The sequence below is a fragment of the Necator americanus genome, chromosome I, assembly GCF_031761385.1.
Source record: "Necator americanus strain Aroian chromosome I, whole genome shotgun sequence".
Lineage (NCBI taxonomy): Eukaryota > Metazoa > Nematoda > Chromadorea > Rhabditida > Ancylostomatidae > Necator > Necator americanus.
The window spans coordinates 1,587,278-1,611,362 of record NC_087371.1 but is presented as its reverse complement, the minus strand read 5'-3'; the positions used below and the strand labels follow the sequence as shown (position 1 = coordinate 1,611,362).

Genomic DNA, 24,085 nt, shown 5'->3' with positions numbered 1-24,085 from the left:
TTAATTAATCCTATTTATTATGGCTATGCTTTGATTTGTCGCGTTTTTTGAACTGTTTAATACATGACGCTGTTGGAGTAAATGATGTTGTGTCGTTTACCGTTGTTCGTACTCTGCATGGTATTTAGTCCAAGCGCAACTTCTGTAGCTTATATTCCAACGGTATGTTACAATCGTATATTTTTTTTCCGGAAGCAACTTGATAAATTCACATGACTCCATGAATTTTACTAAATATCGGTCAGATTAGCGACAGAAAGCAATGTGATAAATGTAGTGTGATGTTCTATTCTGTCGATTGTGATGTCCTTAGTTTTTGGTTCAAAAATCCACATGGGGCTAAATTCGAGGTTAAGCATTTATCACGACTGTTTTCTCCTTCGTAGAGAGCACAGATCTGTTTCGGTTAGGAATGTTCAGTGCACCAGTTTTGGGCGATATTCACAGTTTTGTTACCAACGCGTATTACCGTACCATAGCTCGAAATCTCCATGAAATTTCTTTGCTATTTCTGAAGGCGTGCATGCGCGGTGGTACAAGCACGGACGAAAGCCCTGGTGAGCCGAGGCGGAGTAAGCGCCAGCGAATCGACCTTACATCGGAGGAAGGGTGAGTTCGAATGTTTGTCTTGTCATTACAAAGTCCAACACAATTAAAAACTTTGATTTCGATTTATGGTGTAAACTGGTACAAAGTTGGACGATCTCTAATAATGTGTTTTATCATAACACGTGGCTTTTCTATGACTCACACCTGAAAATGTTTTTTTTTTTCTTAAATCGCTGATCACTTTTTTATCTGCCATTGTGGCAGACGAGTTTCAATCTCGAGAGGAAAGTTAAACGAGTCTCGCGCCGCGTAAACACGAAATAACGAGATGTAGCACGTAGATCGCGGGATTTTTTTTTTCAACAGGCTGTGGAGTAAGAGGAATAGCCTGTTCTTCTTCGTATGAATAATAATTCAAAATTCAATTCATAAAACACTTTTGGAAGAAATCATTTTTGTCATGAGTTGGGTCAAGATTTGAATTGTTCTTGCCTATTGCCATAACCTTTGTATTGGATTTGAACCAAGTTTCAGCAGCAAAACATAGTCAAAGACATTGTAATAACACAAGTAGAATACGGGTACTATGTAGATCTCCATAACAAAAGAATGTGCGGTAAACTTAGCAAAAATACTAGGGAAGAAACATAAAAGATGAGAAGGAAGAAATCAGAAGCAAAAAGATGCATAAACTGCCGAAGCAACACCGAGTATTGATCCGGCAGTTGGCAAATTACCAAGTAAGCTGCGCGTAAAAACCGCACAGCTCCAGCGTGACTGCTTGTGCGATTGCACCGAGATTCACGTCGTTTTCACTCGACTATAGTATGTGGTATTTTTGCGCGCAATTCTAAGGTTTATCTTCACAAATGATCTAGTACACTCATCAGATGTGTTTTATAAACTCTTTTGAGACTCTTCCACTTCTCATTTATGTTGCTTTTTTTTAAATAAGAACGTTCTTTCCTTCAACGTTTTTCTCTATGATAAGTTGTAAAAGTCTTAATAACTCTGATTATTCTAATGAAGTATCTCGCATTAAGTAGTCCATCCATAGTCCAAAAGAGTCAGAATACCTGTTTGTACCGCGCATTCTCACTCATACTCTTTTGATTTTCCTCGGCGTAAAGTTTCCGTTACTTACCGGTTTTTTTTTTCGCAAACTGTTGTATCCTTATCCCTTTCATCACCTGGTATTAAAATAAGTTTGATGTAGATTTCTTCATTAAATCCTTATGAGTGATCACAGAATCATGTTTTTTTCTTAAATAGTTACTTGGTATTTTCGACAAAAAGAAACTGTTTTCGTTTCAGTCATTTTGAGGAAATGCAATCAATAACGGTTTAGAGTTTATATCTGATAATACTGACGTCAAATGTTCAGGGATGCAAGGTTTAATTTTGATCATCGTTCAGGTTTGATAGACACGAACTCGAACGCGCGCTGCGACAAAGTTTGGAGGAGGAGCGCTTAAGGGAGAAGGAAAAACCGACAAAAAGAGCTACTAAAACAAAAGCTGAAAAGGTAAGAATCATTTTTCGAAGGTCTCAATAGTTTTTCTCATCCTTTTTTGCCTCAGTATACGGTCAGTGTGGTCAGAATTAGAACCAAAATTTTTTAAAATTTCTACAGGCCAAACCTGTTGCCCATCCAACTGTTAAGAAGAGGAAAGTGAAAGAATCTGAGCCAGAGGATCGCAACAAAAGGGAGGGAAACAAAAGTGAAGCTAAGGTAAACAATTGCTTGTGCGTTTTGGTTTCAGTAAAGGGGATTCATTCCAGCAAACCAAAACATCTCCGCCTGCACGCCGAGTTTCGGACCAGAAGAAATCGCCCGCGTCGAAGAAAGAAAAAATAGTAGCTGTGAGAAAAACGAAGGGGGAGGAGAAGGAGACTAAGGCCGATATTACTCCTGTATCAACAACGTCTAAAATACAAGTGGGCAGGGAAACAGAAGAAACGACAGAGTCGCCGAAGAAAAACGAAAATAAATCGTCAAAAGGTAGCAAAATAGAAGAGTCACCTGCAAAGACCACAACTCCAAAAAAGCAGCAACCAGTCGAGAAACTGGGAGTTACTGACAAAAAAACCAACGAGGAAAAGGAAGCAACTTCTCTAACTGAGACAGCGACTTCAACTAACGATAAGGTTACGGAAGAATCGCAAAAAGACAAACCGGAAACTGCGGAAGCTCCACGGTTGCCGCCACCTTACCGAATTCCGTCACGTGCCAGCGATCTCATCACCTTGCTGGCCTGCGCCAAAGAAGTTCTTGGAGATCACGAATACACAAGTGATAACGACTAGAATCACGTCGCGGCACATTGAAGTTTATTTTATGCTATCTCTTGTCACCGTACATCTCAGGATATGATGCGTCTCTTTTTGTTGTCACTTAGTTTCGTTTTTTCTCTTGTAATCTTTCAAAGCGGTTTCCTTCTTAAAAGGAAGGAACTTCACATGTTAAGCAAATGCAGTGACGCCAAACTACCTCATTCAGAATGTTGGATGCAGCGGCAGTTTAAAAAGGTTGAACTTTTCTGTTCTATAATTTCTTATCGCAAAATACGCTTCATTAAGTGAAACAACACTGTTTTTAGGTTGTAGTCCTTCTAGTTGATGCCCTTCGCTACGATTTTCTCGATCCTCCGGAAAATGATACTCCACGCTCATTTTTCCGTGGTCATATGCCCGGTGTGAAAAAGCTAATAGAACGCGGTGCAGCGATTGGATTACTTCTTGCCGATCCGCCCACGACTACGTTGCAAAGAATCAAAGCAATCAGTACAGGTATGGTTCTTCTATCCACTGAAGAAGTGAAGCAAGTGCTTTTTATAAACGCTCTTTTTATTTACTCTAAATTTGTTCGATTGATTGTCTTTTTTCTTTTTTTTTTGCTGAGAACTTTTTTCCCTATTTTTGGGAATAAACAACTCCATGATCCAACACCCATTAATCCATATTATCTGCTCCTATCTACTACTTTTTCCACCCCACTCTTCATGATATCGGTTATTTATCTTGTATAAAAAAATCCTGTTGGGGCAACATAAAATTTGCAGGAACGCTGCCAACATTTATCGATGCTGGTGACAATTTCGCTCCAAGCGCTCATATAAATGAGGATAATATCTTCTTCCAAGCCCGCAACAAAAACCTGAATGTAACCTTCATGGGAGATAATACATGGTGAGCTATATCTTTGAGAGGCAGAAGAATCCATTTCTCAGCTAGGGTTTCCCTCAAAACCTGCGAATATATTAGTATTTTTTCTGGTGGTTATTTTTGCCACATGGAATTTCAAAAATTCAGGACCTCTCTATATCCGGATGTATTCACGCGCGCACATCCATTCGACAGCTTCGATATTCACGATCTTAATACAGTTGATGCAGTTGTGAAAGGTGCGTTTCTCAAGAGAAGAGCTTCTGATTCGATTAAAAAATTACTTTTGAGACTATCTTTTTTGTTTACAATTGCTCCCTACCCTCCTTTTGTTCACAATTCTTCCAAATGGCCTTTTACTTTAAAAGATAATCACATGTTCGACCATCAAGGTGAGCGATCGTCATCAAGTCGCCCACTGTGGTCCACTACTGACGTAAAGCGTCAGGGCGACACAACGCGTTCCACGCCTTCTGTTATCAAATCACTAAAGAGTTGCGGAAGGGAGAATGCAGCTCTTAAAATCTCAAAATTCTGAAATCCTGAATTGTCAACCTCGCGGTCATCTTTCAGAACAAGTCTCTGGGATTTTTCTGCAACTATTTTTCAACGCTTTTTCTCTACAGAGTACATCTTAATAACTGGGATATTGAGCAGAATCATGACTTATGACTTTTCTAACTGCGATGATTTTTATCTTGATGTAATTGACTCTCGTTGTAGAGTTGCTGCACGACGAGTTACTATCACAGTCCCCTGCGGATCTTATCGTGGCTCATGTGCTCGGAGTAGATCACTGTGGTCATAAGTATGGACCTAATCATATCCAAATGACTAACCAGCTGAGAAAGGTATGTCCAACTTTCTTTTTAGAATACTCATGATTAACAGTCGCTGTTTTATTCCTTCTTGATTATTTTAATAGCTGGACTATATACTGGAATCGTAGTATGATTTTGAAAGATTACTGTATTTGTTTCCAAATCTGCTCAAGGAGCATGGACCAGAGAAGCTTGTAATTTGAAACTCATTGACTTTACTTTTTTGTAATTTGTGAAATCACGCTTCGGGAAAAGCACTAGGATCCTATTGCTCATGGTTTCACTTGAAAACCTCATTTATCTCACCTTGTACTATTTATTCCTGTATTTATTCAAATATAAAGAAGACCACGCCTTCGCTTTCGAACGTACAAAAATTTGAATTCACAGGTTACTCCATCTACGTTCGGGTTTGTCGAGCTATTGAACTTTCTCTGAAATGAAATCAGTGAGAATGGAGAACTGTCACTGATAGAACTCTTCAGATGGTATGAGTCAAAGGAATTTAATTGCAGGTGGATGAGATTATTTTGGAGACAGCAAATCAGTTGTTCGATGACGATCTCTTGGTAGTGCTCGGAGACCACGGTATGACATCCACAGGTGATCACGGTGGAGATAGCGACGATGAGACTCATGCTGGACTACTGGTGAGTGGACCGGGTGAATTCTATGGGAATCATATCAAACATCTTCTTTGAACTTGAAGCACCAAACCGTCTTGTTACAGGTTTTCTCTCCGGGACGTAAATTTCCCCCTCTACAGGATGGATTGCGCCAAATAGATCTAGTACCTTCTCTAGCTCTGCTCCTCGGCCTTCCTATTCCATTCTCAAATCTGGGGATAGTGATTGAATCAGTTTTCCCGCAGAACCTTACTGAACAGGCCATAGCTCTAAATTATGAACAAATTCGAAGGTTTGATGATTTTTTTCTTAAAAAGACATCGATATACAATGAGTGCAACGATCTCACTTCCAGATTTGCGAATTCTTATGCTGCAGCTAATCCATCATTCGAAATTTCGGAAATTATTGTCCGTGACGCAACAAATGCTGTAGAACAACTAAGGTATGTTCTGTGAATCTTACAAAGATTACAATATTCAAACAAAAGCAACGCGAGAGGTTTTTAACCCAACTTTAACAAAGTTCTAAATCCCAGATGTAGTATCCTAACCTCATCATCTGATTTATTCGAAGCTTCTTGTGTCGGTTCCAGAATCATGCACCGGTTGCAAGCATCTCTTCGAGCCGCATGGACTCAGTTCGATCTATCCCTCATGAGAATCGGGTTGCTATCCTTTGTCGAGACCCTACTGTTCACCATGTCCTCTCGATCACTCTCAGCAGCTCAGTCTGTCGTACGCTCAGGATGTCTCCTGCTCCAACTATCTGTAATATTCGGTGGTTCCAACGATAGTCCAGCAGTGCCGCTGCTACTGGTGCGTTACAGTTATTTTTCAAAGTTTTCCTTTAGTCCTGCTTGCGTGATGTGCTATTAGAAATGTGATTTAGGCAGTTCTACCCTTATCGGCACTTCATTCGATAACTTCTTTAATTTCTGGGCTTCTATCTCTACGCTTGTCGTCATTTTCGACATTATTTGCCTATCTCTGCGTCATTCTCCATTCTTTTTCGTTTCTTTCTAACAGCTATATTGTCTATGAGAGCCACGTCGTGAGATTTGTGACACAAAGCATTTTGCTCGTTTGCTTTGTGGAGAAAGCAGCTAGGTAGGAATACAGTTCTTTGAATCTATCTTAACCAATTTGATTGTTCTTATGTTCTTATGTTTTAACGTATTATCTTACGTAATCCTAAACTTATTCTTACTTTTTATAACGTATAATTGTTTGGAAAGTAAGCAAGATACTACAATTATTCGCCCAATTAAAGCGCAATCTCGGATCGCAAAGCAGTTGTTCGTACAACTTCTCCACTTCAAGCAGTGCTCTCAAGATGTAACACATGGGATTTGGGAGTACTAATCCTGTCTCTACTATTGCTCAGATTTGAGCCTATATTTCATCGATGCAGGGAAGAAGAAGTTGGCTGTCAACAGTATCTACCACTTGAGTTAATAACGTCTTTGTCATGTAAGTTATTTTTTTACAGCTTCTATGTTTAAATTATCAGCAAAACAGTACAAATATTTGATGACATGAAACATTTCGGAGTACATTTTATGGTCCAAAGCTCGGAAATTTGCTCGTACTTTGCAGCAGATGCACTTTTCTGGCGGTTCATCCTAGCAACGGGAGCCATATATTCGCTGAACTTTTTTATCGGAAGCATTCTACCAAAAGACCTCCCGAATTCGATCAGAGTAAATACTAATTTCTGTGAATTTCCAAAGTGATTTTGGATTAGTAATTAATTCATTATTCAGATTGCTCGAGCGCTTTCATGGCCCTGCCATGCATTCATAACACTTTATCACTTAATTCAAATCGCTCCGCAAGCTGAAGCAATGCAGAAGCGGGTAGAAACAATGAGCATCGCTCTTGCTTTGGTGAGTTCACTTTTTTGTTTCCAAACTTAGAAATACTTCTGTCATTGTTTGCTAAAGGTATTTCTTTCTTGCATGTGTCGTTTTATGGAGAAAGAAAAGTTAAAGTTTTTGTTTTCTTTTTCTCGAAAATTTCTTTACTAATCCATGTTTTGTGTTTCAGAGTGTTTACGCCATATCTGCTATTGCTATCATCTGCGAGTATGTCGGCACGAAGGCGTAAGTTATAGTAGGGCGCAAAACGACCTGAATCAATCAAATTCGAATGCGTGAACGTCTGCGCTCGAAGCGGCGCGGTGAAACAAGCAATTGCGATCGGAGCGGGACCCTCGCTAATCTTACTCCCCGCTGAATGAGCTAGCAACGGAGCGCAGACGTTTACGCAGCTACACCGAGCTTCAGGTCGTTGTCACCCAATTTTCGTAGTTACCATGATCTTTAGAATCAGTTCAATTAAAGTTTCATTGGATTTTTTTTTTCCTGATAACCATTAACTATTTGGAAGTTTTTTTCTATTTTCTTTCCCTGTCATTTTTTTTCGCAACACATACGTTTCAATTGCAGTACTTATGGTCGCGCTGCCTATCTCTGTTTCGTTCACACAATCTGCTGGCCCTTACTACTTCTTCTTGGCGATGGCCTGCAACCTTCTTTCATCGGATTTTTAATCATTCTTTATGGATCCGTTCATTTATCCAACGAAGGTCGGCTCATTTCCTTGTGTTGACTGCTATATTTGTATTATTTTTTAGGTGTTTTTGGGTTTTTTCAGCTGTGCTTCCACCTCTCCTATCACTGTTGATTCCACTTGGGTTCTACCTCACCGGACATTCACCGACGCTGTCGAATATTCCATGGCAAGCCGCATTTGTTGGTATTCCTGGTAATTTCCCTGTTCGCTTTTTTCCAGCCATGTTGATTTTATCGCATGTTTGTGTCTCTGCCATTTTAGTGCCTCTTTCATTACCCCTTCACCTCTTTGTCTCTCGAGAGTCCTTACTCTCATTAGTTGGCAGTGCTGCAATTTCTTCGTTGTTTTCATGTTTAGCTGCCACTATCCACAGAAGACATTTGATGGTGTGGAAAATTTTTGCGCCTAGATTTATTTTTGAAGGGATAATCTTCATTTTCTTCTTACTAGCCGCGAATCTAACATCATTCGTGAGTAAGCGGCTGAAAGTTTTATAGATTTCAGTGTATTTTTTTCGTTGGTTGTGCCTTCTTTCTAGTTTTCAAGTCAGCATTTGCTCACCATTCAGTGTTGCTCACTGCCGCTCTCTCAAGAGTACTTCGATGCAGTGCTTTACTCATTCAATAGGAGAACACAGAAATATTGTCTGTAGTACCTATTAGACCTTTCTATATGGTATATTTAATAATTTGATTAAGGCACTGATCAATGCTTCGTAAGAATGTGTGGAGCAGATTATTTGATCTATTTTCAGTGGATGTTATTTATTGGCCACATGTTTTAATCTTTTAAGAATGTTGACTCGATTGTGCTATATATTATTCAGTTGTATTTAACTACGGAAATAAACGTTTAACTTAGCGAGTCTACGCTAGAGCTTATCTACTTCCTTCTGTTCCACCGTGGTTGTTCATTGATGTTTCGCTTGCAGGTAGGAGTAGTTAACAGACGCATAGAATTTATATGCTTGAGAAGTCATGAAACTAGCGACATTTGGGTCTGTGTGGGGAAACATAAAGTTCAAGATAGATTCAAGACATATAGATACGAACATGAGCGTGGTGCTTCTCAATCCCCCTAATCGCCCTGGAAAAAGGCGTGGTCGCGCCACCCTTAGTCGCAAGCCACTAAAACACGCTACGGCGGCAGATTTTGTTTCCGCGGCCGCGTCGCGGCAGGCCACATTGGACAGAGCAGCCTCGGCGCAAGTTTTTACTGCTTACTATTCGCAATTGTGAGGACATGTAAAGCTTTGTCCTTGCTTCGTTTTCTGTCGTTCCTTCAATGTCGTTTTCCTCAACAGTCTAGAACCTCTTTGGTACGCTATTGCTGCTTTTCAAACTTATTGCTAAACTGCTTATATCAAAGAGATGTGTTTCTTCTACAAACTCCCGCTCTGTTCTCTTCACGCATGAATTCAGCTTCTGTCGTCTCTTCAAAGTTTATTTTAGGTAAATGTAGCCTTACTTTCGATACATTACTGCTCCTCACTCAAGTTTATTCCTACGATCGCCTATATTCAAGAGTTATGTTTCTTTTGTAAGCTCCTGCTGTTTTCTTTTCGTGGTTTGAAGTTCTTATCTTCTTTCATTTCTTCAGAGTCGTTGCTTACATCAGTCTATCATATCACCAGACGTGAAGAGCGACTCTGAAGAAACGACGGAAACTGAAACCACACATCAAGAGAAAACAACCTGAGTTCATCGAAGAAAAATACCTTCTCCATGTAAGCAGCTTAGCAATAAACTTGAATAAAGAGCAGTAACGAATCAGAGATAAAGATAGACTGATGTAAGGAAGGACTCTGAAGAAAAGAGAGGAGATAAAAGCGTAAAGTCATGAAAAGAAAGCAGCAGGAGCTTACACAAGATACATACCTCTTAAATATAGGCGATCGTAGGAATAAACTTGAATGAAGAGCAGTAATGTATCGAAAGTAAGGCTATATTTGCCTAAAGAACAACTCTGAAGAGACAGAAGCTGAATTCATACGTGAAGAGGAAAGTACGGAAGTTTGTAGAAGAAACACTTCTCTTTAATATAAAAATGTAATTTAATGTAAATCAAGTTGTAAATCAAGTCAATAAGTTTGAAAAGTAGCAATAGCGTAGTGAAGCTAGACTGTTAAGAAAAACGACATTGAAGGAACGAGAGAAAATGAGGCAAGGACAAAGCCTTATTTGTCCTCACAATTACGAATAGTAAGCAGTAGAAGCCTGCGCCGATGCTGCTCTGTCCGATGTGGTCTGCCGCGACGCGGCCGCGGAAACAAAATCTGCCGCCGTAGTTTGTTTGGGTGGCTTGTCCCTTGTCCAGTTCCCTTAGCAGCCTATTCATTAGTTCTTTCCCAATAAGCTGCCGAGAAGATCCCATCTCCTTCCGACGGCTCGTACATGGACGCAGCGCATGTACAATGGTGGCGCGTTTTCACGTACCTCGTAGGAGCAAACTCCTCTCCCCATGCCGTTTTCAGGACGGATAGTGGAAATTGAGCCGGGGCACGGTCATACTCGTAATCTACAGCTCGAACTCCATATTTGCCCACTGAGATCCAAACATCGTTAACATCGTGATACGCTGCCTTTAAAGACTTGTAGAGAAAAGAAATTTGGTGGATTTAATCGCGTGAATATCCATTGGTTTGTTCAAGGGTTTGAATTTGTGGTAGCCTGTTAAATCGTGCGCCGGATTCGATCGGTTTAATGCATCAAAACAGTCAGTTATGGGGAATCACATATCCCGAGCAATTCACCGATAACTTAGAAAACTATTGGGTCTAGTTGTGGTGCGGTATCGCTCCGTCAGAAACTCCATGGAACACGGCTATTCCGCTCCGAGTATCGAATTCGATTATCTTTAAAGTATTCGTAGGCGGAATCTTATAGTTTATTTGTGGTTGTGCAGTTGCCAGTCCTATTAAGACGTACAGCGCAACCTATATTGACACCTGTTAACTATTTAGCTGGAGATGGGGTAAATAAAAAATAATAAATGTGATCGTAGTACAGCGAATGCGATAAAAATGTGGTGACTCGGGGATATGGTAGCTTTATTTTTAGGATGAGATTGCAGACATGAATGGTATCAAATTTTCTGGCGAGTGCTGTCAACTAGTTTCTTTATGACAAAGTCAAATCCTAATAGGTTTCGCTTCGTTTATTCTTTCTGCTTCGATAGTTGCAGAACTTCAATTAATTGCCGAAGAATTCACACTTAACTCCTCTTCTACTTCCTGTTTCAAAACAGAAAAAGTCTAAAAAGTTAGTTCCGGTTAATTTGTTTCGATTTGCTTCTGGATTTCTTGCACGATTTTCGACTTTTATTTTCTTCATCGATGTTTCGAAGAAAAAAGCCATCCTTTCTCTATCCTTCTTTTTGTCATTCGTACCCTCGGTTTTGCAGTTTGAAGTAGTGAGACATCCATAACCTGGCACCAATTCATCCGTTCGGTTTTCTTTCACCATCCGTGACGTTTCCTTTGCACAATACTCTTTTTTTCTCCCAGAATCTTAAATTTTTAAAGTGACTTGTGATCAGTTAGAAATTGCTGACTGTGATCACTGTACCCATGATAACTGTGATTGAGAATTTTCATAATGTTTATTGAAAGAAAGGCACAAAAACGACCCGCTGCGAATAGGATTGAACGGAAAACGTTATATAAAAAGATTGTGACAAGCGCAGGCAATCACATCTGTACATGATTATCGTCGTGCGGCGTCTACTGACTGTAACAGACTTTGAAGGATCGACGATAGTTTCTTAGCCAGCATGATCGAAGTGGATGTTGGTGCCTGAACGGGACGCTAGAGGTCGTGTTTCTACTGGGAACTCTTTGAGATTAGTGTGGGATAAAGTATGAAATAAAAATATGATAAAGAGAGGTGAATAGTCTAGTAGTATCAATAGGGTCTCACCTCATCAACCGCATCTTTGAGGCGTCTCATGATGTCCTCGTCAATGACACTGTTCCTTGCTAAAGCATCCTGTTGGACTGCTAATACGGACTCTGCAAGTTTTCGTTTTTAGAAAACTTTCCGGTTAGTTAACTTGATTTTCTGACTTTCTTTAAAAAGATTTTTCTTCTATTTGATTAATACATACCGCTTTCACCATTTCCATTACTGAAATGCTTGAATGTGCTTGTTTCAATCGTCTCCAATGGAGAGTTAACGGTAGACGTGTGGTAGTCGAACGGTGTTGTGCTTCTGGTTGGATCGACGGGAGTAAGTGTGAACCTCTGTGTTGTTGTAGGCGGTGGAATTGTCGAAATAGACAGATTGGGAACAATCTGTGGAGGAACAAATGGTTTCACTGAAACTAATAAGTTTGTAATTTGTATTGGAATGGAAAATCGGATTAAATGCGCGTTTCTATTCCAAAGCGTTAACAGCTGATAGACAGTAGTTTAGAAACGCATGTTAGATAGAAGTTGCGAGAAGAACGGAAGCTTCCACGGCGTCATAAAAAAAAAGAAATTAGAAATTGGCATTAAAGGCAAGGGCTTTAACACAAAATTGGCCTGTACAGCGAATGATATAAGGTGAAGTGTTACTTAACTCTTTACTTAACTCTTGCTTTAATTATTCAGTAGTATCAACGTTTGTAGAGTTTCGTGCGCTTTTTTTTGTTTCTTTTTTTCTCATTTGGTTGTTTCTGTGATGGTGAATTACACAGTTTTTGCCTGATCCTTACCTCTCATTATAGCCAGAGATGTTTTCAATGCGCTTACTTCCTTTTTCAAATGTGTGTGTGTGTTTTTAAAGTGGGTTTAAGTTCTCTTACAGTATGCGGGTTAATGTAATGGTTTCAACACTGGGTTAATGGGTGCATAGTTAGAATTCATAGTCTTCTCATTGTGAAAAACCGTTACTTAAAACTAAGGGGTAAAAGGTACCATTCGACGGTGATGGTGACGACCCAAAAATGGAGATATCCCAGAAAAATGTAGGATACTTAGCTGCTTGCTGCAGATTTGTTGTGGAACGTCTCTATTTCCACTGTGTGTTAAATTGATCAGAGGTTGGCATTCCGGATTTGTAGGATGCGGATGAGTTAGCGGCATTGAACGCATACTGGTAACAATTCTAATAACCACACTCAACTAGACCAGTTGTAACTCAAATAGAAAGTGAGGGTTGATGAAATAAACTAAAACAAATCAAATAGAGTGATGCAACTTTAGTATGACTTACTCCCCATATATTTGCTTTTCTGAGGAATAAAGGACAGAGAATAAAGGGACGGCGTTGATCAATCCCCACGGGGCCTACACTTCAACTCAGACTTCGTTTGAGATTTATGAACGCGCTGCAGTCTTACAATTACTTGCAGGTACTAGCCGGTGTGCCAAGTCACTGTTTTAATCTTCCCAGACAAATCTGATACCAATTTATCGACCCCAGAGAAGTGAAAGGTTTGGTTTGCACTAGAGCGGATTTGAACCTCAGATCGATTGTAGCCATAGCGGAACCTCTTACCGAATGCGCTACACCCTAGGGAATGGATGTCTAAGGGACATGATGAAAAATGGTAGTCGAAGCATGTATGTGTTAAGAAAGGAAAGTTGCGTTTAGCAGAAGAGGTGTGTCTTTAAAATCCGCAAATCCCTACGTAGTTCTCCATTTCCGAAGCTGAAATGTGTGAAGGTGGTTGGATCTGGTGTTGTGGATGTAGGTGGATATTGGCTAGACGTCTGATACACGAATGATGTGCCTTGCGTCTGCGATTCTACGCCCACATTCCTTCCCAGCAAATTGTCTTGTTCTCCTTTGCAAATACGCGGAGTACGGTACTTCATAGAATGTAATACCTCGATCGCTTACCTTCATCGCTTTGATCCTCATCATTGTTACCAAAGCTGAAGTGTTTATAAGTCGTAAACTCTAGAGTAGTCGTTGGCGGATAATGGGTCGAAGTACTGTATGGGAATTGAGGAGAGACGGGATTTATAGGCTTCTGGAACTAAGGGTGAGATTCAGGAACTCATAGATCTCGGATAATAAGGCTGCTATGCTGGAACTCTGGCCAACCTCACTAGCATCATCATTGAGACGAACCATGTTAGCGATTTCGTTGCCTTCTCTCATAGATTCTGAAATCTGCTCATTTATTGTAATGTTTGGAATTTTATTTCGAAATTTCTGACGACAACGGCTTAATAGGAGTAGTTTTGAGTGTTCAGACGTAGAGAATTACTCGTTACTCACCCACAGGATTTTGCACCCTCGGTGCAATTACAGTTGCTGCCAGTTTTCCTGAAAGAATCGCCCCATTCATAAGACCCATAGACACGTTCGAATATTCTGCTGAGGCAAAAACAACTCTCTAAAAACAATGAAAGTCAGTAGCACATATAAGAATCAGCGTAATTATTTCAGAACACCTTGCCATGATTGTTAACTCCTTGTATGTACTGCAAACCCGTGACTTTCACTCCGGGCGGAATTACCCCAATCGTACCGCGAGCGAACGGATCGGAGGAAAAATGTACATCACTGAGCGAGGTACATTGTTTATATAACTTCTTCTTAACTCAAATTCTGAAGAAATTATTCATTTGCTCCTTTTTTTACCTGATATCTAATGGTAAATGCGTTCCAAGTCCAAGCGATTTCGTGACAACGTCAACGTAAGCGGCATTTCGTTGTGCTTGGCTGCTATTTCTACCCTCAGTGAAGTGAGCGATTCCCCAAAGAATTCCTGGCGATCCAGTTCCAGCTAGAATATATATGGGATGTGTGGGAAACCATGCATTCATGCATCATTAAAAAACAATTTCAATGAAGCTGTCAACAATGTAAATAGGAAACAATTTCTAACACGACTATTTTGTCCCCAGGTGTTCCTGAAGATCAACGCCGCCATGATGCGTCGTTGTAGGGAACAGTAAACCTGGCACTAGGTATAAAAGTCTCTCTAAGTGCTGTTTTAATGGAGCTGGATAGTTGGCTTGGTCAGATTCACGAAAGAGACAAAAAGGCCATTTGCCGAGTGTACAAACTTCAACATTTCATAAACAAGCTGCGTTCGCGTATAGTTAGTGACCTGTTTGGCCCGCACTTTGATTATTGAGACATAGGTTATCGAATTTTGCATGGATTTAGTTTCTCAATGGAAAAAAAAACATTTGTAGATGAAAACATCTTTTTAGTATAACTTATGCGAACATATCATACAAACACATAAAAGAAAACGATTCTTTCATACCGCATTCAGTGGTTTTCCCAACATCGAATGTCGTCAACCAAACGATTGGTCCCTGCGCGTTTGTGTAGATAATCTAAAGAAACACTTGTCATATTTTGAACATTCTCACGCCTTAGCTGACGTTTGTAAACAAAACTTAAGTTGAATTCAGCATTTTATTTCAAATGATGTCAATACACGCAAAAAAGCATGCATAGGGTACAAATTGTTGCAGTTGCGAACTGTTCCGAATCGCAGTTGTTTGAAAAACAAAAACTGCGGTATTTATTCCAATGTAAATTTCTGTGAGGGACCTTCTCTTCGCGGAGCCATGTGGTAGCAGGGGCTAACACACATCCTTGCTTCCTCTTTATGCTTCTTTGCTTACTTTTTTTTCTTTTTTTTAACGTCAAGTTCAAAGTTCAGCTATTGGTCACCTCGTAGGTTTCGACAAAACTAAAGCAACCTAGAGTCTCTGGTAAATCACCTTTCTATGACATACATACCTGTCCATTCTTCCCCTCGGACCTCCAGAAAGGATTCTCGTAGATCATACTGAAGTAGTAGGCTCGACCAGATGGTTTATATGTCTCTAAAATTGTGTCGAGGTCGTGAAGTGTTAAGAAGTTTTTTTTTTCTTGGAGTCGTAGCCAATATTAGAATACAATTTTCATAGACACTTTTAAACTTTATTTTGTTGAAACCAAAACCAACGTCGCTAATTTAATTGCTATTGATAGTTAAATAAGCGATTAAATTGGCGAATTTCAAAAACTTACTGGCAAATTCGGCGAAATCTGTTTCTAATTCTGGTGTGAACTGTATGGATGATGTTAGAACAGGTGGAACGGTGACTATGACCTGTCGTGCCGTATACAAACCAGAGTTAGTCTTGATGGTCACATGGGATTCGCCTAAAAAGAATTGGAGTGGAGATAAGTTGCACATTCCCAAGATGTGTATAATTTTATTCAGTGCTGCCTTGATATTTAAGGCTTATTGCTTTTTTTTCGGTGGCCAAGACTTCGTTTCCGAAAGGATTGCTCTTATTTCGACAAAGAGAAACATAGTGTTGTGCTTGTTCGCAGCTTGTTTTTCTTTGTAGCGCAAATAGTAGGGTCGAAACGACATGAAACACCGTGCAATTGCGTAAGCGGCTGCGCTCGAAGCGGTGCGGCGGAGCGCAGCGGTTAGAATCTAGCAGAGACCATTGATGACAAAATTTCTTGCTGCAGATTAGGACAATCTCAATCCAACCATACCATACATATAGTACAGTCAAGTATTCTGTAATTACAGCACTTGCAATCCCTTTGTCGCGTGTTGTTTTCCGACGAATCTATCGTATGCGTCTACGCTATGAGGTAATCACATAACTCCGCTGTCGTAATCAACAACCGCTGCCGTAACGACATTCTTACAGTCATCCAGTCAGGTCAATTAGAAGAGATTTCGCTTTTTGCTTCATACGTAACCGTGACGCGATATTGCACAACTGATCTTTTTTTCTGATCGTAATCCTGTTTTCAGTAATCAGAATTGTGTGTCTAATTAAGCAACTGGAGACTTATTTGGAGTAAATTGAGAACGTTAACAGTGAAGAAGATCATGATCATAATACCTATCTTGGATACAGCTCAGACAAATCAATCAAGCTACATATTAAACTCAGAAAAGTTTAAGATGGAACTTTTTACATTTTTCTACATTACATTTTACGATGAAATACGTCATTGTTGATGATGAGTGGGTATGATTCCACGTTATTAAAAAGTAGTATATGGCGTATCAATCCGTTTGGGATCCGCTTACACGTTTTGCTGCTATGCGTAATCGTAGAGGTTTTGGAACCCGTGTTGGGGTATACAGAACTTCCGAGGGCCAGCCGATGATCAAGTCAGTGTTTTTATCCTCTCACACAAGTCTGGTACCAATTATTAAATTATCGATACCAAGAAATCCTTTTATTCCACCTTATTATGTTTTGGAGACTTTAGAAGATGTCATTTCATGATTTTTTTTTGCAATTGCTTGCAGCGGAGAAATTTATGGACTGAATTCTTTTACCTTCTTCAATAGCGGTAACAGTTTCATTTAATCCGACATCCATTTTTTCAGCCAGCGCTCTGAAAAGTGCAAAAATTACGTGTAACAATTGATCATTTGAACAAATTCTATGAAGTGATCCTGAAATTGAAAACCTTGTCATTTTATATAAACCGTCTTGCATCAAGAGACTTTGACCATGCCCATAGTAGGAGAGCATGTCAGCAAGCGTAGCGTTCTCACTTCCAGATGCCAACATTAGATGAACAATGGAAGCGGAGACATCGGGAGCGTCGTAGAGAATCTGTAACCAGATCCACAAATCGACATACTTTTGCGGACCATAGATTACGTGGGTGTTCTCTTCGCTTTTTTTTCCTTTTGCTTTCTCCTTTTTCTTTCTCACCATATGCAGTTTTCTGATATTTTCTACGGCTTTTTCTTTTCCTTCCCACCATATCCACTTTTCTGATAACATTAGCTCCACTTAAAGCTTAGATATACTAAAGTGTTTGTCAATATCGCAACGCACTGGACTTGGGTAAATAAGTAAACAAAAATAGCAAATAGATCACTTGAAAAAAAAAACCAGTTTTTCAAGGAGTCCTTTTAATTGTATTGCCGGTCTGGGAACTTCTTACCAAAGAATGACATGTGTCGATGAAATGATGCGAGAACTGATCTCCGCTGACAATTAACTCCCAAACACCGTGGTGCATGCTGATATTATGGAGTTCTTAATGTGATGTTGCTCATGGTATATAAATACATATACATATATCACTGGGATTAGTCTCAGAAATCTCCGTTAGCTCTGTTTAATTATTGCAAACTGCTCAAATTCTTCTCCTTCAGGGAAATTTTGGGGAAGTAGACGTAAAAGATTTATAAGTAAATAAATATAGTAATAAGTAATATAATAATATAATATAAATAAATAATTTGAATATGTTCAACTTCCCAATGAATTATTTTCATGCTGGAAAAGAAAAATCTCCTGAAGTATGAAATATTTTTCAAAGAAAATTCTACAACTTACAAGAGTGCTAGAAATTCTGGAGTAGATAAATTCATTAGAAAGAACAGCATAGAGAGAGACGTTATTATCACCGAAAAATTTTGAAATTTGTCTTGAATTCTTCTTCTACCTTTCTTAATTTTTTTTTCGAAACTACTATTATTCGATTATTCAAGTTTTGATTTTCAATATTTTCTTCAATAAATTTCTTGAAGGCCACGTTTTTTCTTGGCGTTCATTGCTTCTGAGAGAAATTTCTGCAACAGCCATTGATCGCTATCTATTGATCTATGGGATTGCATGAGAAAAGCCACTTGTTATAATCTAATGATAACGATAATATATATTAGGATAAGGACGTGCCAGGGTTTTTACAATAAAATGGCCCAGTCGAGCTTTGAATACTGTAGGATGGACTGTCCTTGTACTTTTTTTTGCGTAGGAGTGTGCTAATGTGTCGTCGGAAACGCACAATTCGATCTAACATGAGTCTGCAAACAAAAAGAAGATCCGTGTGTCCAGTTTTAATTAAACTTACGTCTGATACCTTGTCCATTACTTTTTCACTTACGGAAATCGGTAACTAATAATATAGCTTGTCGTGGTGAAAAAAAAATTGACGTTTGAGAAAGAAAATTATAAGAGAACTTTCAATTCTGTATTAATTAATTAATTTAATTAATTATTAATACTAATTAATAATTTAATTGAAATATAATGAAAACCTCCAATTTTTCTGCTCTGGACCCATTGAATTTGAATTTCAATGAATTTCGAATGGAATTCGATTTTCAAAAAACCTAATCTAGACATGAAAGGTGAAGTTCCATCCTATATATTATTACTATTATTATTATTGTGTTTTATTATTAATTACTATTATTATTATTATATGTCCAATATATTTTCCGTATATGTCATATTATGTAGTTTAAAAGACATTTGGTTTTGTTTTTATTATTATATGTCCAATAAATTTTACATATATGTCATATGAGTTTTAAAAACCATTTTATTATATTTCCAATATATAAATTAACCATTTTATTACATGTCCAATATATTTTCCACATATGTCATATTAGTTTTAAAAACCGCGTTCGCTTTTGCTTTTGCAAAAAAAAACAACAACAACAACAACAACAAACTTCACAATAATTCTTGCCCGTCACTCACCTGTAATAATCGATTAGCCGTATCGGTTTCAGTTCGTGAAGTATCCTTACCGCTGAAGTATTTATGAACATTCTTTGAAGCGAGTACGAGTATATTCGGTGATTCGAGCACCTCATTGAACGTGTGAGGAGTTGAAAGAAGCGGTGATTGCCTACAAAAACATCTCTTCCTCCGACTCCTCATCGTTTTACGCCCGCACTTAGCATCAATTACAACTAATTGAGAAGTTTTCTGTGAAGTCGTAGCCATTTCCGCACTTAATGTCTGTTTAAGTTCAAATTAACGTTTCAGCCATTGACATCGTAATGTCTGTGGTGAAATACGTAAAATCACAATCCGGTCTGAGTTAAGCACAATGACAAAAGTTACCTTTTTATTCGGAATCCACGGATGTTCAGCGTACGTGTTCCACAATTCGATTGAGTAAAAACCCCAAGACCAAGCTCTTTAGCAAGATTGATAAGTCCGCTTGAAGAAGGTGAAATGAATCGAGAACCTGGAAGCAGGCGCCAAGTATGACAGTGAGGTGCGATTTTATTTTTTTTTGATTTTTTAAATAGATCTTCCAAATTTCACTTTGAAATTGCAAAAAAAAACCTCGAAGTTTACTTTCTACAGTGTTTTTCTTTCGGAACTTCGAAAAATTCGGGAAATCAATATTTTTTTTGACGGGATACATAGTATGGAAGCAGGATGGATTACATGAAAAAAGAGTTCTACTTTATTTACTTTACTTTATTCTACTTGGCATTATTACTGCTACGTTCTTCTATGAGATTAATGCTGTCAGTAGAAACTTTTTTTTTAAATGAGACTCGGATCTTTTTCGGCACTTTCCTATAATTATCGATCTGGCGAACAAACAGGAATAAACATCGAACTTTTTTTTTGTGGGAATCCCTTAGGTTCATGGATAAATAGAAATGGAAGATGAACCTGAGGCACTTTAAAATAAAAGAAAAAAACTATGAAGATGCAAACAAATTATATTATAACTTTGTTTTTGAATTTGGATCTAGTATTTTTTGGCGATGGAAATATGTACAAAAGAAATGTGTTGAATCAAACCACCGCAATGAAGGTTTAGTTTTGGCTACAGAGAGGGTTTTTATCAAAAATACAAGAGGAACGTGGAGGCAGAAAAGTGAAGCAGACGCGTCGCAGTCGCTTGGTGCAACAAAAATATTGGGACCTGCTGTGAGGGATATCTGATGGGATGTGAGGACTTAAAGTTACCGCACTCCTCTAGACTCAGAGTATTAAAAAGAGTGTTTTTTGAAAAGACGACATTACCAATATCCACAAACTCTTCTTGTTTAGAAGTTCGCATCGTCTTCGCTCGAATTCGGCCACCAACCTTAACATTAACTAGTCAGTAGATAATTTACGGATCCAAACCCGTAGATTTGTTGGAATTTTTATGCAGAAGTGTTAAAAATTGGATTTGGGAAGCAAAGAGGCTTATGTTACCTCATTTCTAGCTTCCAGTAGTTTTACTCGAGCATCCGGCACATTTTTCTTCAACTCTCGAGCCGCACTCAAACCGGTGAGCCCCGCGCCGATGATAACAACATCGAAAATCTGCAAAATTATTTTAGTACAGTGACAATAACAGCAAAGAGGAGTTTTTTTTTCAAGAGGAGTCCATAAATTCGCTACTTTTGTTTGAAATGTTGTTTACACTGGAAGAATGGCGTAACCATTTGGCGATGATTTGGTTTTGGAACCAGTTTTCTTGCGGTTAAAGAAGAAAGAAAATATCTGAAAAGTGGTTCCCGTGCAGAGAAATTCTTTAGGATTATCCGTAACTAAGGCCACTGTGATGGTGCGGTCACACTCATAGATTCCCGTGATGTTGGCGCTCCTCCCGCGTATTAGAGGATGCAGGTAGTTCGGGCCTGATTTTTATGGATGGCATGAAAGTAAACTAAATTTGGTGTTTTTAGGTAAACTCTGGTATTTTTGTTTACTTTTCCGGAGAGGTTATAAGATTTTGTATCAGTTTATTGCAAAATATCTCCCAAATAAATCGATTTGTGGATTTTTTTTTCCCGAATTAAGAGTGAAAAATGCATTTGCGGTATAAAGTGAATGCTATACGAGTTTGGGAAAAGTGTGAGTGTTGGAACTGCTTGAAAAGATCATTTCGGATGTTTATTTAATTCGTGCTCCTGCTTTCCGGATACTTAAAAAAATTGCTTTGACAGATTTTGTAGCGGAGATTTCATTCTGGGAGATCAACCCCGTTCTGGGGAAGCCTTCTGACATTGATGACAAATTTTGAGTACATCAGTGGAAGAAAACTCAGGAATTACAACTGAGGGGATTGTGGAGACTGAAGACAACTGTGAAGAGCAATGAAAACTATATAAATGACTAATAAAAACATTTTTTTTTCTAAAAATTTGACCTTCTGAAGTCTATGTTTGGATCGGGCACAAGCCTATACAATCCTCCAATATATTATATTTTTTCTGGTGTTTTCTGTCAGATACTCAGCAACAATAGATTGCAGCGCAATTTATACAGTGCATAGTGTATAGTTTTTACAGAAAATCGTTCTCACAGTATTGAGCGATTATACGCTTGCGAATTCCGGAAGCATAGCGTAACCGTTTACGAACTCGAAATCCGAACTACTCATTACGGTATCGTCGACCTCATAACTAGATCTGGTTACTTTTTCCATTCATGAAAGAGCTTACCTTTCTAGATTGCAGAATTATCGGCTTTTTACATTCCTTAATCACGGGTTTTGGGTGAAAAAGCAAAGTATAACCGTATTTATTTTTCTGTTTTTTGTTGTTTATGTTTATCTACTGTTTATTTTACCTATTCATATGCACGAAAGGTGCTTTGAAAAATCAGATAGCCACTTTATGCCAAAATCAAAGCAGAATCTAATTTTTTTCCTAGCAACTTACTTTTTGTTATTTATTTATATTTATTTATTTTCTTTATTTTATTTTTTGTTATTTTTTGAAATATACTTTTTCACACACACTCTCGCTTTCATATTAGTGAATTGCAAAAAGTTTGAAGGGCTGAGAAATTGCAACGCCAAAATTGCATTGTTGGGAAAAAAGCGAAGGATTTGCGGGTATCTACTCTCTGTTAAAAATTTAAAAAAAATCATTTTCTTCAAATCCAAAGAATCTCAAACATTTTTTCTTTCAAATTGCCAAATTCATTTTTGTAAAGGTACTTTGTAAGAAAGTGTAGTGTTCTACGACTAAGGTCCCTGCTACTCGGACGCTCTGATGAATGACTTGGTTTCTGCCGGAATGAACTCTTATTCAAACAAGTATGACGGTAAAGCTTAATGACGTCAACTGCTAGGTGCACCCTCACCACCTTATGATTGATTTATTTCTTTGAATTTTAAACTTTGAACTTTGAAAAAATGAAATGTTACCGTAACATTTACTATAGAAATCAATGGATCTTCTCTGGAATATTTGTAGGATTTTCCCCTTAATTTTTCCCTATATTCTGGGAACCAGTTACAGTTACCCTTAGCTACTGAGTTTGTTCCTTATTTGGTGTTACCTATATCAACAGCTATTAGCGACGTTCCAGAAAAATGTCTCGAATGGGACGTGCTAGACGTCTTTTTTTTTTTTTTTTTTTTGAAAATTCTTCGTGTCAAGCAATTGCTGCCGAGAAGCAGGTTATCTTCGGGCTCTTTCTAATTAAATTAGACTTGAACAATGATTTTTTTCTTTCAATGAAATTGGTAACTCGAGAGAAATCCGAAACCTGTTCCCTAAATGTTTACGTGATTCTGCTGCAATTTACTCAAATATTTGCACATTCGCACAAATTTTTTTTTCGAAAATTCTCAACGGTTCCAACCGTGTTCTTTGAATATGAAGGCGGTTTTTTTTCTGGAAAAAAATGAAAGCTCAAAGATCCCTCCTTAGAAAAGCGAACGGTTGTGATTTTTTTTTGCGCCCTGGGGCGTCTTTAGGCAAACATTTTGCAATTGTCGCAATTGCTGCGGGGGAATCCGATCCGTGACGATCGCATACCGGAAGCGGCCATTGATTACGGTGTGGATTTGGCCGCTGGCCAAACACAACGAACGAAACCGATACCGGTCATATGAGAGAACAAGCGCTAGATTGCATGGATGCAGAACGTGGCCGGCCGGAAGACAAACATTTTCTTCAGGATTGGTGGTGGTGGTGGAGGTGGTTTGTATTTTTAGATGTAGCCAATGATTTGTGTTGTTTGCATAAGTTCTTCTCTCACTTTTCGTTACATGCTCGGGGTTCGCGGAAACAATGAGAGAAACAAATGTGCAGAGGTTGTAGAGCACATATTTCATGCTGGTTTCGCAGCGAATGCCTTTGGAAAACGAGCTCCGTCCAAGATAGATGAAAACATCAGGAAAAAAGGAAAAGAAATCACTCACTTCATCATTCGTTTCCTGTCCATCTATAAGTAGAACGAAGCAAAACAAACAGGTCGTTAGGGTCGTGGTGAACGTGGACATTCTCTGAATCCAAAAGACTAGCGTTATAATATCGTTAACTGACGATTTGGCTTTATTTTGTAATAGAAAAAATACGAATCTGGTGCGGATTTGAGAAATAGCCACTTTTACGCAGCAACACTGCACGGAAATGAAACATTCGATGAGCCGAAGAAAGAAAAAGTGGAGAGGTGGGGGAAAGAGAAAAGAAACGGAAGCAAGAAAAAAAAAGATCATGACGATGAATGCTTGATCTTGGATAAATTATTTATTATTTATTTGAAATCACCCATAGTTGGGTCATAAAAAAGAAATAAGAATGGACAGATCTCTTTTGTAATATTTTTTTATAATATAATGTAATTATATATTACAATTTTACAAAGTTATTTTCTATCTACTATCTTTTACAAAAAATCAAAAAAACTATGTGAAAACTATAA

At 38.5% G+C, this 24,085-nt stretch overlaps 2 protein-coding genes across 5 annotated transcripts; one reads left to right on the top strand and one right to left on the bottom strand.

Moving 5' to 3' along the window:
• Positions 1 to 523: 523 nt before the first annotated feature.
• RB195_004185 (uncharacterized protein) lies at positions 524 to 9,389 on the top strand (the record flags this gene model as incomplete). Of its 3 annotated transcripts, XM_064180288.1 has the most annotated exons (17): positions 2,920 to 3,078; positions 3,150 to 3,339; positions 3,612 to 3,738; positions 3,862 to 3,953; positions 4,438 to 4,565; positions 5,051 to 5,185; positions 5,266 to 5,453; positions 5,517 to 5,606; positions 5,757 to 5,979; positions 6,053 to 6,270; positions 6,434 to 6,633; positions 6,760 to 6,863; positions 6,927 to 7,049; positions 7,210 to 7,265; positions 7,611 to 7,750; positions 7,819 to 7,929; positions 9,337 to 9,389. In XM_064180288.1, the coding sequence occupies 17 exons, from the start codon at positions 2,920 to 2,922 to the stop codon at positions 9,387 to 9,389; spliced, it is 2,337 nt and encodes a 778-aa protein (XP_064033195.1). The 3 variants fall into 3 exon arrangements, with proteins under 3 accessions (XP_064033196.1, XP_064033197.1, XP_064033195.1); XM_064180290.1 differs by lacking the exons at positions 2,920 to 3,078; positions 6,053 to 6,270; positions 6,434 to 6,633; ... (2 more) ...; positions 7,819 to 7,929; positions 9,337 to 9,389 and adding exons at positions 524 to 609; positions 1,966 to 2,074; positions 2,183 to 2,281; positions 2,332 to 2,817 and having other exon boundaries at positions 7,210 to 7,269; XM_064180289.1 differs by lacking the exons at positions 2,920 to 3,078; positions 3,150 to 3,339; positions 3,612 to 3,738; ... (12 more) ...; positions 7,819 to 7,929; positions 9,337 to 9,389 and adding exons at positions 524 to 609; positions 1,966 to 2,074; positions 2,183 to 2,281; positions 2,332 to 2,856.
• RB195_004184 (uncharacterized protein) lies at positions 7,862 to 23,663 on the bottom strand (the record flags this gene model as incomplete). Of its 2 annotated transcripts, none has more annotated exons than XM_064180274.1 (19): positions 7,862 to 8,015; positions 10,173 to 10,318; positions 11,655 to 11,746; positions 11,842 to 12,051; positions 13,563 to 13,695; positions 13,770 to 13,831; positions 13,947 to 14,064; positions 14,123 to 14,234; positions 14,313 to 14,457; positions 14,947 to 15,019; positions 15,432 to 15,517; positions 15,705 to 15,839; positions 16,993 to 17,051; positions 17,127 to 17,275; positions 19,166 to 19,316; positions 19,535 to 19,661; positions 20,459 to 20,522; positions 20,636 to 20,746; positions 23,583 to 23,663. In XM_064180274.1, the coding sequence occupies 19 exons, from the start codon at positions 23,661 to 23,663 to the stop codon at positions 7,862 to 7,864; spliced, it is 2,208 nt and encodes a 735-aa protein (XP_064033193.1). The 2 variants fall into 2 exon arrangements, with proteins under 2 accessions (XP_064033193.1, XP_064033194.1); XM_064180273.1 differs by lacking the exons at positions 7,862 to 8,015; positions 10,173 to 10,318 and adding exons at positions 11,442 to 11,531; positions 13,351 to 13,506 and having other exon boundaries at positions 13,563 to 13,701.
• Positions 23,664 to 24,085: the final 422 nt, after the last annotated feature.